General features: G+C 42.1%; 1 protein-coding gene across 1 annotated transcript in view; it reads left to right on the top strand.

Moving 5' to 3' along the window:
• Positions 1-1,270: 1,270 nt before the first annotated feature.
• The window catches only part of nlgn2b (neuroligin 2b), a gene marked incomplete at its 5' end in the record, with an annotated part of 31,842 nt that continues 20,331 nt past the window's right edge, over positions 1,271-12,781 (top strand). Inside the window, 2 exons of the mRNA XM_079283198.1 lie at positions 1,271-1,787; positions 8,944-8,997. Of these exons, the coding sequence (XP_079139324.1) occupies positions 1,271-1,787; positions 8,944-8,997 (571 nt within the window). The remainder of the gene's footprint in view (positions 1,788-8,943; positions 8,998-12,781) is intronic.

Here is a 12,781-nt window from a genome sequence, read left to right as displayed (position 1 = left end):
ATTAAACCAATGTATTAGTTGTAACTTGTTGACTTTCCAAACCTACCTGGCTACCTTTGGTTCTTTTCACAGTCTTCACCTCAGTGTGTTTACAGCTGTAAATACAGCTGTGTTGGCGCCCAAAAATGCAGTAGGGGGAGGCATCACACAAGCCGCTTTTGTAGATGCAATGTACATGGTTATTTGCAAATGTCAGCTTGGATATGAAATTTGACAAAAGTTGAATGTGAGAAACATTTTATTTATTTGTTCATGAAAGTGGTGATGAAAAGCTTACAAATGTCACTAAAGCTTGATGATGCAGTCAGAAGGCATCACAGCTGCAGAAAGGAAAACATATTTAAATGGAATAAACATGAACTACATGCACATGACTCTCGATGGTAGTTGTTGGTTAAGTAGCATGGAGCTAGCTGGCTAACAGGCCAATTGAAACACAGGTGCATCAACACAGATGAGCAACCTAGAAAGACACCAATGGATACAGTAAAAGCTGTTGTGGTGAACACAGAAGAATGCAACATAGTGGCATATTTACTGGTTTCATATTTAATGAAGATGTTTACTTCCTATTTTAGACACAGTACATGCTGCACTGCTGCACTTATACTGTCAGGAGCAGTGATTGTTTAACTATTGGTTCTGTGCATTAAGTCTGCACGGTTGTGTCACAACGTAATTCAATTTTAGTCAAACAACTTCAACACAAGTGCTTTCACTCTCACTGACATCACTGTTTTCTATTCAAATCAATTGTCTTCAGCACCACTAAATCCCATGACATGACAGATATACAACCCTTGGTGTCTGTTGTGGCAGACAGAACAGCCTCTAACTTTAACCTCGGGGTAATATAAATGTACTACATCTGCAGTCGAGTGTCATTATTCCTTCTCTTTTGATCGAACAGACACTCAGAATCAGCTTACCCATATTGTCCTCTTGTGCCTTTAAAAAAAAGAAAAAACACTGACAGGGTTTAAAGAGCACACTTATTCACACACTGACTCAAACCTGCAACCTGTCTGTGTCTTCCAGGTGTAATTGGCTTCCTGACTGCAGCCCTGGATCCATCAGGAGTTCCAAAGAGGAAGACGGATGAGACCGCAGAGTCAACCTGAGAATGCTACCTGCTCCTCCGGCTCACCATGTCACCATTGGAAAACCGTTAAGCTGTCCCCTTTCCACAAATCCTCTTTTTTCCTTTGTTATTTCCCATTACCCACTGAGTTTGTGACCCCTCTCTACACACAGCTGAAGTCCTAGTGATATGACTAAAAGAGCCTTTATTTTGGACATGTTGTTTTTTCCTCTCAATGCTGCCAGCCACCAAGGCTATGGTGGGAAGCGTCATTATAATTCTCAGCAGATTGCTAATCACTGTCTGCTGTGGCTCTTGGGACTAGCGCTACACCTCACCCTCTCCTCGTGTCAACGAGTTGACCTGAAACACCCCATAGTGTCCACTGGCTATGGAAAGATACGCGGTATCAAGAAGGACCTCAACAATGAGATCTTGGGCCCCGTGGAACAGTACCTAGGTGTGCCGTATGCCACGCCACCTGTTGGCGAGCGCCGCTTCCAGCCTCCTGAAGCTCCAGGCTCCTGGCAAGAGATTCGCAATGCCACCAATTTTGCACCAGTGTGTCCCCAGAATGTCCACGGGGTTTTACCTGAGATCATGCTCCCAGTGTGGTTCACAGACAACCTGGACGCTGCAGCGACCTATGTTCAGAACCAGAGTGAGGACTGCCTTTACCTCAACATCTACGTACCAACTGAAGATGGTGAGTGGGACAAAACTTTCATACTAGATATAGGAAGAGATTAAGTTGGTCTTGGCCTGTTAAACTGTGCATTTAAAGTGGGTCAGAAGAAAGTGAGAGTAAGAGTGAAATCCCAAGTCTTCCTGCAAAGATTAGTGTGTGTCACAACTGTTTCAGAGCCGCTTGTACTTTTCTCATCATTTTAGAAATTTCAGATATCTGATCAGTTAGCCAGGATTATATTCACTGGAAAAAGAGCTCTTAGCGTGAACCAAAAGACACCCAGGAGATTACCAAATACATTCTCTGATAATCTCCTGGTTTTGTATTAATACCAGTCTCAATTAGTATTGGTTTCTCAATTACTATTGGTCTAGTGGTTTTCTAGATGCACATACTGCAGCATCATCATCGCATATGCAATATTTCTTATGCTAACACTCTGTTAAGCAATTAGACAACAATTTACTTTTATTTCTCATATTTAATTCATTCTAACATTTTATCAGAACATGCTCTACTAACTAGCTGCTCTTTGTACCAATTAGCCACATCGTAACATGCTGTTTAAGCTCGACTAACACTAATTAGCTTCAACCATGCATGAACATGATGTCTTCGCAATACTAATTGTGTTAGCTTGCTAACATTAACGTTTTTCATGAGCAATGCAGAATAAGTGATCTATGTTTTGAGTGACTGAACAGTCAGCTGCTGATGTAGTAAATCACACAGTGACTCACAGACATTATTATTTTGTTACTTCTACCAAATAGGAGTAAAATTATTCTCGTACGCGTCCCTACGTTGAGGAAGTTTCAGAAAATTGTGAAAGCACTATTTTTTTTATTCTGCTGTTGCTGATATTGTATTAATTTCTTGTTTTTTTGTAATATTTACAAAGTGTACTTTGTTTCAATACAGTCATAGTTGTATTGAGAGTCCTACAGTAACTAGCTAGCATTACCAACGCTAACACCAGTACTCTGTTTCGGCTAGGAAAACCAATGTCGGTGTAGCAGCTAGGTTAAGAGAAAATATAGCAAATATAACACATTGACTTGGACAACCTTTCTTCTCATATTCTGTTCATTTATTTTTTCTAAAATGTGTCACATTGGGCTACTTCATTCAGTGTTTTCTATAACCCCCTCCAGTAACTAGCTAGCACTACCCACGCCAACATAACTGTGACCCTGTATGAGACCATTAGTACAGTTGTTTTTTTAAACATCAAACCATCACGACCATATTCACACTGGTCCTTAACTGTAAATCATATGAAGAGTGACTTTGAACGTCCCTGATCATTTTTGCTGCCATTTTTGCATCACCTAATATTATGAATCATTATTTCATTCTAAATAATTTTCATTTACAAGAGATATACATTTTATAAATCACAACTTTTTAGTTTTATGCATGTTATTGACAACATACACATGTTCATTTTTTATTTATTTTTTTACTTCTTTTCCTTTCCTTGCATAAGTAAAACAAACAGAATGTACGTTAGCCTTTCATATTAGATTCAATGTTATAAATCGTCTACAATTCCAAGAAGAATATGAACTTTCAGGCTGCTTCAAGTGCCTCAATGTGTGTTGCAGCTATTAATGTTAAATAAAAGACTACGGAAGAAATTCTGCAAATTTACTTGGCGACCCAAATAAAATCTCCTCCCAACCAGGTGTTTGGAAAGGACTTCGAGAGTATATGAATAAGGCTTATATTACTATTAATTGTGAACATGTACATGCATATTTTTATAATTTCAATTAGCTATGGGACTAACATTAACATTGACATATTGTATTATTGTTAAATATTTAAAAGATACTTTTAAAGACCATTTTATTTTGTATTGCATGTAATGTTGTTGTAGCAGCTGGGTTCGGGGAAAAAAAACGATTCAATAAATTGCCAAATATGATCTTGTTTAGGCCCCCTGGGGTAAAATTAGCCCAAAACTGAAGATCACTATGAAGCCAAACCTCCAACTTTTCATGGGCTATCTGGGTGTGCTTCTTGCATTAATGATCAAGTGGAGAGCGTTTGAGAAAGCAGATGGGCACGTAAAAGAACACAGGATCAAAGTGTAACTTTGGAGGCAAAGCATATGCTACTTATGATAGTAAGCAAAGCTAATGATGAAATGTTAAAAAGTCCATGATTAATGGGCTCACCTGAGAGTTACGTGAGAGTATGCAAGAAAATGTTCATGCATACCTGCTCTTATACTGTATGAAGTCTAACTCCAGGATTAGTCTAGAGTGGTGCACAACTTAGTTGTAGTTTAGCACGAAAGCTGAAACCATAACCTACTTAGCCAGATTGTGTCCGTGTTGCAGATTATTTCCTTTCGTTGATGAATGCTCTGTGGCCCAACAAAAAGATGGAAACAGATTAATTGCTGGCGGAAAATATGAAATATTACTACGTTATTAAGTGAGACCAGAGCACCAGAGATGCTGTGAAGAAGAAATTAAAAACGGGAAACCTCAAACCATTTGAACTACTCTTAACATAGGAAAGTGCACATACACGCTCTGCGGTTACAGCGTGTATGCTGTACCCTACTTATGTCACACGCTCTCTGAGGGGCTGACGTAGAATCTTCTGTGTTATTCCCAGGGGACAAGGTGTGCAAATGAGTGAGACTGATTTAACATGTAGCCCCGCCTGCTTGTCAGAATCTGTCACTTATTGTCAGGGGTCACTGCTTACACAAGGCTGATGCTGTCCCCAAGGATATGTTTTGCCTGGTGTGTGAGAGGGAAATAGAGACTGGAGGAGACTGAAATGCCCCTGACATCAAACACACCACATTTTACACCTAACTGCTGTCAGAATCTCACAAATAGTTTTCACGGTGTTAGTTATAGACTTGTGATGATGTCATAAGTAACAGCTTTAAAAGAGAGAAATCTTTGGTCATTGTTTATTTAGAGTTCAACGCTCTAAAACTCAGCTAGTCTGAGCGCCTTGGTAGCCGAGTGGTACAGAACATGCCGTATAACCGGGCTTGATTCTGGCCTTGGGACCTTTGTTGCGGGTCCCACTGTTGGATGGCTTGCGATGAGATTTCCAACAGAGATCCATGTCCTTCTTAGGGATAGTGTTTAATCACTTTGATGGTACCTGACTTTTTTAAAACACAAACAAACAACATTTAGAAATGTCCAATATTTGTCCAAATGACATTGACATTCCCCATCAGTTTCAGTTGTACTTTGTACAGTTGTGTTTCGTGCTAACTAGGTTTGGTGAACACATTATATCTTCTAAACATCAGCATTTAGTTCAAAGCCCCACTATGCCTATAAGTACAGCCTAACAGAGCTTTGAGTGTGGCTTGGTGGTGTTTCAGCTAGACTAAGCAGATTTAGCTCGTAGGTTAGCTTGCTAACTTGGTCGCAGTAAGTGATGGTCAAGCATTCTCTAATGGAGGATGTCAGGGTTGTGCTGTGCTGTGTTTGGCAGTGAGCGGTTGCATTGCCACTGATGCCGGATGTAGGTGGGCCAAAATGAATTGGCAGCAAAGAATCATACTCAATCATAATGGATCAAAAATGTTTTTGTGCCAAATCTGGCCGCCTCGACTCAATTTTGACACATTTTTAATCTCCATACTACAACACTATGTATTATCTTCCCATGGGTAGACAAATTCATTCAAATTCATCGGCAAAAGAAAATTCACAGCTCTCTTGTCTTTCTGCATCTGTTCGCCCCTCCTGCTCTCTCCTCCCTGAAATCCTCCCTGCTTCTTCTTTCTTCTCTCCCCTCTCCGCCATCTTTATGCAGATGGCGGTAGAAGGGGTCACTGTTCTGAATGCAAATGAGCTCCTTGCCCTTCCCCACTAGGCCACTATGCGACTTCTTCAATTCAAATTAAATCCAAATAACTCCTTCGAATTATGTAAATAACACAAATGTTCTTGTGGGTTGAACAGTGAGTTTCACTCTCCCTTTATCTCCCTCCTGCTCCTTACCTCCTTTTACAGTGCTTGTCCCTAACTCCCCTATGTAGCCAGGCTGCGAGGCAAGAGAACTGTCTCACTGCATTCCTGTTTCCTCAAGACACTCTTCGGCCATGGGCCTAAGATCCTTCATTTTTATTGCCGCTCGATCAGCCATTTACTGTGCTCTTTATTAAAAACCATATTTCAGGACAGTGGAGGCGGATGCTGAGGGCACAGTAGAAGAGATGGAGAGCAGAAGGACAGGGCTGCATGTGCTGGGAGCTGCTGCCTGGATGCAGGGGGATGGGGGGGGGGGGGGTGTTGAGCCGGAGCTGTGTCTGACACCTTGTCAAGCAGACAGGCCACCATAGACATGACATACTGCAGCTTCATCCCGTTTACCGCACTGAGGAAATAGAGAGGGACGGGAGGCAGCTTGCGCTCTGGCCACGAGCTCACTGAACCGAACAGAAATGCTGTTGACTGAGAGCTGGAGCTGCATTAGGTCAAACAGCACTGGGACAACCCAAGCCAAATGCTCCTGCGTCCAATGCATTTATGTGACCAGTGGCCCATTACATTATGAGACAGTCAACCTACCGCAGGCTTCTCTACTGAGGCAGAAGGGAAAGATCTTTTTTTTTAAAGTGTGTCTGTTTCCCTTCGGCTACATCCTACTTTTTGTCTTGTCTAATCCATCATAGTATTCATTCAAAAGACTGAAGTTTGTTGTCAGAAGTTAAGACCTAGATACTGCCATGAGCACTTCTTTCAAAGCAAATCACCCACACAGCAGTGCAATCTATTTCTGTAGAGGAATGACAGCAGTAAGAGAGCCACAATATACTGACAACCAGCACAGACATGTTCGTCTAACAATGAAATATAGCTTACAAAAAAATCTGATCATCAATTAAGTAAAAAGTATTTTTTTAAGCCATGCTAGACATTGCTCTTGGGATGGCAATGTCCTTCTGTTGGTCTACCACTTTGGTCCAGACATATCTCAACAGCTGTTGGACGGCTTGCCATTGCATTTGATTCACACATTCATGTTCCCCCCACGATGAATTGCAACTATAAGGTGATGCCCTGACTTTTCATCCAGCAGCATCATCTGGTCAAAAGTTAAAAAAATGGCAATAGCTGTAAAACTAATGGCATATCCATCAAGCTCAGCTTCTGTTTGGCGGGAACACGAGGAGACCTACGTTTGATGAACGATACGGATTGTGCTCACATGCGGTCCACACCTCACTGAGGTCTGAACTCAATGTGATCCAGGCCACCTCGGCATGTGGTCTGGCTTATCGGATCTAAATGCGAGCAAGATCCGATGGCGGAGCGTACGTACTTGATAGTTAATGCGTCCTGGCATAATCGGATGACAGACGTCGCATCGAAAAGACAAGCGTAACCACAGCCTCAGTCTTGTTGAACTGTTGATCTGACAAGACTTTACTCAGGTCTCTGGTAAACTGTGAAGGGCTTTATCCGCTATTTTATAGACTCAACAATCAAGAGCAACAAAGTCAACAGTACTTCTTTTCATTTTGTCAGTTTTTTAGTCTTAGGTTTAGGTGAGGTGCCCTTGTGCAGTCTTAAGATTAAGTCGGCCGGCCCGTTACAAAGTGTGACTGTCTGTGTGAGCCAAGCTTATCCTCACGTATAGTTTAGCTCTGTGTTAGGCATTAGAGAAGGAATGAAATCAGAGAAGTCTCCATTAAGCGGCTTTAAAGTGATGCTAAGTAGTGGGGAAGTGCTGACAAGATGGAGGACTTCTGTGCCTCACTATCCATTACCGGTCTGTCTGCCCGTCTGCTCCATAGCCGAGGACCAACTACTGTACCATCTCCCTTCATGGCAGGAAGTGCTCTCTGGATCAGGCGCCTGTATGCTGGTACTCAGAGGATGCAGCAAATCCATTCAGCATTGATCCTTTTCCATTTAGTCGGAAGATAAACATTTTATATCAGGAAACCATATTCATCGAGAGGGATGGTTGAAAATGCGGCGGTAGAGTGCAGCGATGCTCTTTGTCAATAGACGCAAAGCAGTGTGAAAAGGGTCTATGCCGCCACTCCACTGTGAGGGTTCTAGCAGAATGGTAGAAACGGACATGTCAGCAGAACTCCGAGTGATAAACCCCTTGGCAACCCGACGTAGAGTCTTTTTTAATATGAGAGGCGGCTACGCCTCCCCACCGGTGAGCAGGGAATGTGCTGCTGGGTGGGTACGGGGAGGAGAGCAACACATGACAAGGACACTGTTAGCATGCTTTGTGTAGCGCGTGGAGGTTTAATGTGTGTGGGCCTGCGTGTGGGCCTGTGTGTGTGTGTGTGTGTGTGTGAACGTGAGTTTGTTTTAATAGCTTCCTCTAAGACGTGCCTCTGCAGACAGTGACTGAGAGCGACACAAAACGCATCGGTAATTGTGGGCTGAAGAAGAAATAAACGAATGGGATCCTTATCAGTTAAGACTTACAGAGGTTGACGTGCCAGGGCGTCGGTTGGTCACTGTGATAAATGCTTCTTTTTGGCCGTGCCCTATGGAGCATTTAACTGGCGTTACCATTAAAGCTTAATGTGGGGCTCCTCTTTGACCTTGGTGGGGGGAGATCCTGTCACAAGACTTTGCAGTGCGGTGGAAATGTCAAACACAGCTCCCTCTTTGCTAATTTGGAAGTAAAGACTCCCATTTCAGGCTGTATGCCAGAATTTCTCTGTGCACAATGAGCATGCGTGTGTCTTCAGTGTTACCTTTTGACATTGAAGATCGTGCAGGGACTTTTGGCCTCAGGACTGCAACACTGTCCCGAGCTGGAGCAGGATACAGAGAGTCTTGGCATTCCTTTGCCTTTTCTGACCGAAAAGAGCGATGGCTTGATTCTGCTCATTGATTTTTCTTTACAGAGCAGCGGCGTGTCAGGACGGATAGGGAGAAGGGTTGAGGAGAAGTCGTCTCTGGGGTCATTTCAAGGCAGTGCGTGACTAGATCCTAAGCGGTTAAAACTGATGTGTGTGCAGTCCTTGTAAACATTTGTCTCTGGCTGTGCAGAGCCACTGACACGTAACGGAGCATCTCGTCTTTTGCTATTTTCCTCTTTTAATCTTCTCTTGTTTTTCTGTTTTGTTTTTGCTGCAAATGCAATCTTTTTGAATTTTGTCTCTTGTCCCCCCTTCCCCCCCCCCCCCCTCTTTTCTGAACCTCAGGTCCGCTCACAAAAAAACAAGACGAGTCTACAATGAACAGACCCAGGGATGAAGGTATTTTAATTGCATGTTTTTTTTTCTTCCTCGTGCCCCATTTTTCAATCTCTGTGGGGAATTTTGTGTTTGTATCTGTATTAATAATCACCTTAGACTCATCACTCTTATGTGCACATTACATGGTCCATTGTTGAGTGCTGTTATCGGCACACAAATCTGCCGTGCCTTCTCACTGGCACACGTTGAGCTAAAATGCATGAAGATAGAGCTACATATAAAGTCGTTTTTCTTCATTCCCCACAAATTCTGCTTCTTTGGGTACCTGCACAGGGAATGTACTTCCCCTTCTCAGTTGCTATGTGGTTGATCAACCACACGCTGATGTTCTGACTATCCTGTGTGATGCATCACTGAAAATCAATACTCAAGCCTTTTTTCACCGGCACTTTCATTTTTGTACGATACTCCTTATGAAATGGTCTGCTGATTTATTGTCCTTCATAATGTTATTGGGCTTTCTCCAGTTCTTCATTTTCAAAGAAGAAGAAAAAAAACGGAGGATTTCTGCATATTTCTGCTCTTGCTGTACATTTTCAAGTTCACTGCAGTCGTATGGAGATGCTCTCGCCACTTTTTACTGATGCAGCCAAAATCAATGCAGACAGTGTGTGCATCTGTTTCTGTCCACGTGCCCAGACATACTGTATATTACATAGCATTATGCATGCAGAGAGAGCATTGCATTTACATTTGAGCACTGTGTGTCTACTCGAGCGCAGTACATGTGCAAATCTACGCCTGAGTGCATGTGCTCTAATTTGTGCCAGTGTGTGTGGTTTTTCTTCTCTTTTTTTTTGTTGGTATTTTGAGCTCTGTGCTATTTGGGTATTGAATTCTCTCTCCCTTGCATCTCTAATTGCTGTGGTTTAAAAAGAGACAGATGTAGCTAATCCAATTGTGTGGTTTCTTAACGGTGAAAACAGAAGGAAGGATTCATGCAGGAGTGCCAAGGAGAGGAGCAGAATGATAGAATAGAGGGCAATGAGGGGGATAGAAGGGGAAGAAATAGTCATATTGAAGACAAGTGCATGATGAAATGACATTTACAAAGCTTTGAAAGTGAGAGAGATGTAGAGAAAGAGAGATTGAAAGGGTGGATGAGTAGGAGGCTGGTATGAGCTTGACATTTATGCCAACACCTGATGGGTCCTGACAGGATCAGGAGGGATTCCTCGCTTATAATTGCTCAGGTATGGATTGGACGCAGGTTCCCAAACATTGTTGGAGAATACTATTATTAGCATCTTCTTTGTGAAAGTTATTTTCAAGCGCCTGCATTGCTTGGGCTTGGATTTGGATGGAAAAAATGATTCAATTGCTGAGTCAGACTGAAACTTTTAGCCCCAAATCAATTGAGATTTCCATAAGAGAATGAATGAGAGAGGCCCGGAATAATGGAAAAGCAGAAAGTAGGCAGTTTCTTCTGCGAGGTAAGACATAACATTGAGAATAGAAGTGAGGGGGGGGGGGGGGGGGGTAGAATCAGGTTAGGTAGAAGAGGAGTGAATAATTTGCCAGTGTTTTGGAGGCAGGCAGGAAAGACAGAGAGCTCCTTGTTGGCCGTATAGGCCTTGGATTTGGGCTGAGTGAAACACTTTCACCCTGCGACCCTGCAACCCTAATCACCCCTCTGTTTGTGCTGAGCTCCCTCCAATCATTGTAACGTGTCCCTCGCTTCAACACACATCCAACTCTCTTTCCAATTGTATTTCCGTGTCTTTCTTTGTTGCAGAAAAGTGATTATCTCATGCAAATGGTGTCATATGTTTTCAGTTTTTTTGTTAACGCCAGAGTTCGCCGAGCCAGACGGCGTGACAAAATACCACGTGTCCCATTTTATAAAATCATAAACCAGACAGATATTATGACGAAGCTTACCCGATGAAAGTTCAAAGCCCCCAAAATATTGTCGGAATATGGTGCGTGCAAGTGATGAGATATAGACTGCCAGAAGTTTTCTTCTTTTGCACCACTTAGACCTTTTCCTATTCACCTTTCATTAAGGCATTGTAGGTATGCATGAGCTTTTTATCTTTTATTCCAAAATTAATGGATTTTTTTTATTTCCATTGAGTTCCTTTTTGGGGGGGCTTACTCCTAGCCTCTATTGGGCTTAGGCAAATATTTCAGTTGTAACTTTAATGTTTCTGACTTATTCGGGAAAAAATATTTTCACTCCCTCTTTTGTCTTGAGTATGATCATTTACATAACTGGTTGATCTGTTAATGTTAAAATTGCAAGCTGCTTGGTTTTTACTGTCCAGTACAGCAATAGATACCAATTTAACTGAGACAAAAGAAAAACACTTACTGTAGATAGAAAGTCTCAAAGAGAAAATACATGTGATGCTCAAGGCTAGTGGAGCAGAGGCCAGCTTGAAAAGGGTGCTCTCTACTAAAGGCACAATTTGTAGATCCAAATATAAAGAAAATACTATAAACTCTTCTGTCAGTACTTAACTCAACTTTATTTAAGTGGAACTTTTCACACAATAGAGTTCATGAGTGCTGATGAAGTGCTTTACAGCACGCAGAGGGAAAAAATGTATTGACAGGCTACTAAACATTTCAATTTAAAGGAAATGTGAATTTTAACACATCAAAGTCTGTTTACGGATTTTGGAAGTACTGCTGCTGCTGAGTCCGTGCTGGTTGGGGCTGAAGACAAGTTTGAAAATGTGGTGCTGTGGAGTTAGAAAGAAGTGAACATACCAGACCTCTGTCGCTCGCTCCTACTAGTTTAACACACCTGAATCCCCAACCCAGCTGTTGGCAGTCGAGTTGCATTGTGGGTAGTGGGTATTGTAGGCGTCTGACCAGGAGGAAGAATGTGTGGAATACAAAAAGACTAGTTCTCTAGTTCTGTGCGATGCTAAATCAGCACTCTTTGAAGTCGTTTTTGATGTTTGACAGGTGAGTGTATCAAATATTCTGCCAATCTGCAGGCTAAAACAATGAATTTATTCCATTCTCCATCAAATTGTTAAATAGCAACAAGTAATATTTTATTATCTGAATTTATTGGGGACTAATATATTATGACTTGATTATTTATTTGATGTGTTGATCACACCTGTTTTATTTTTGTATTATTCGTAACTATTGTCGACATGCGTATTTAAGCATGTTCATGCACGAGTGTGTATATGATCGATTCCATGCGTGCATGTGGATTGCGATGTTGGCAAGTGTATTGTGTGATGCAGTGGTTGGAGCCCAAGCCAAATTTCCATGCGGGACAATTAAGTATATCTTATCTTATCTTAAATATGTTTACATCAGTAATCTGTGTGAACACGGCAGTGAAATAGTATTGTAATAGTTTAACAAAATACTGATTGGGCCTTTAAAATGGCTGCTACACGTCACAGGCGAAGTTGGTTTCCTCTCAGGATTTAATTTATGGTGTGAGTGTTGCTGTGAGGCCTGATGTTATGTCACTCCTCTATACAGCCCTGGTAATGCCGGGATAATTGAACTTGTTTACATATCCTCTGGGAAATCAGCCGAGCTACAGAATACACCAGAGAAGAGCAGAAAAAGAGCAGCACGTCAGAGTGTATGACTGAAAATCTTTATTTTTAGCCAGTCTGCTTGTGTCATACGTTTGATCCATAAAAGATCTCTCCGTGTGTGAAGCCATATGTGCCATTTTCCATGTTCCCCCTGTGTGTGTGTAGGTGTGTGTGTGTGTGTGTGTGTGTGTGTGTGTGTGTGTGTGTGTGTGTGTGTGTGTGTGTGTGTGTGTGTGTGTGTGTGTGCGCGCGCGACTGTGAGTGAC

This window comes from Melanostigma gelatinosum, assembly GCF_949748355.1.
Source record: "Melanostigma gelatinosum genome assembly, chromosome: 14".
Taxonomy (NCBI): domain Eukaryota; kingdom Metazoa; phylum Chordata; class Actinopteri; order Perciformes; family Zoarcidae; genus Melanostigma; species Melanostigma gelatinosum.
This window is presented reverse-complemented; position numbering and strand designations above follow the sequence as displayed.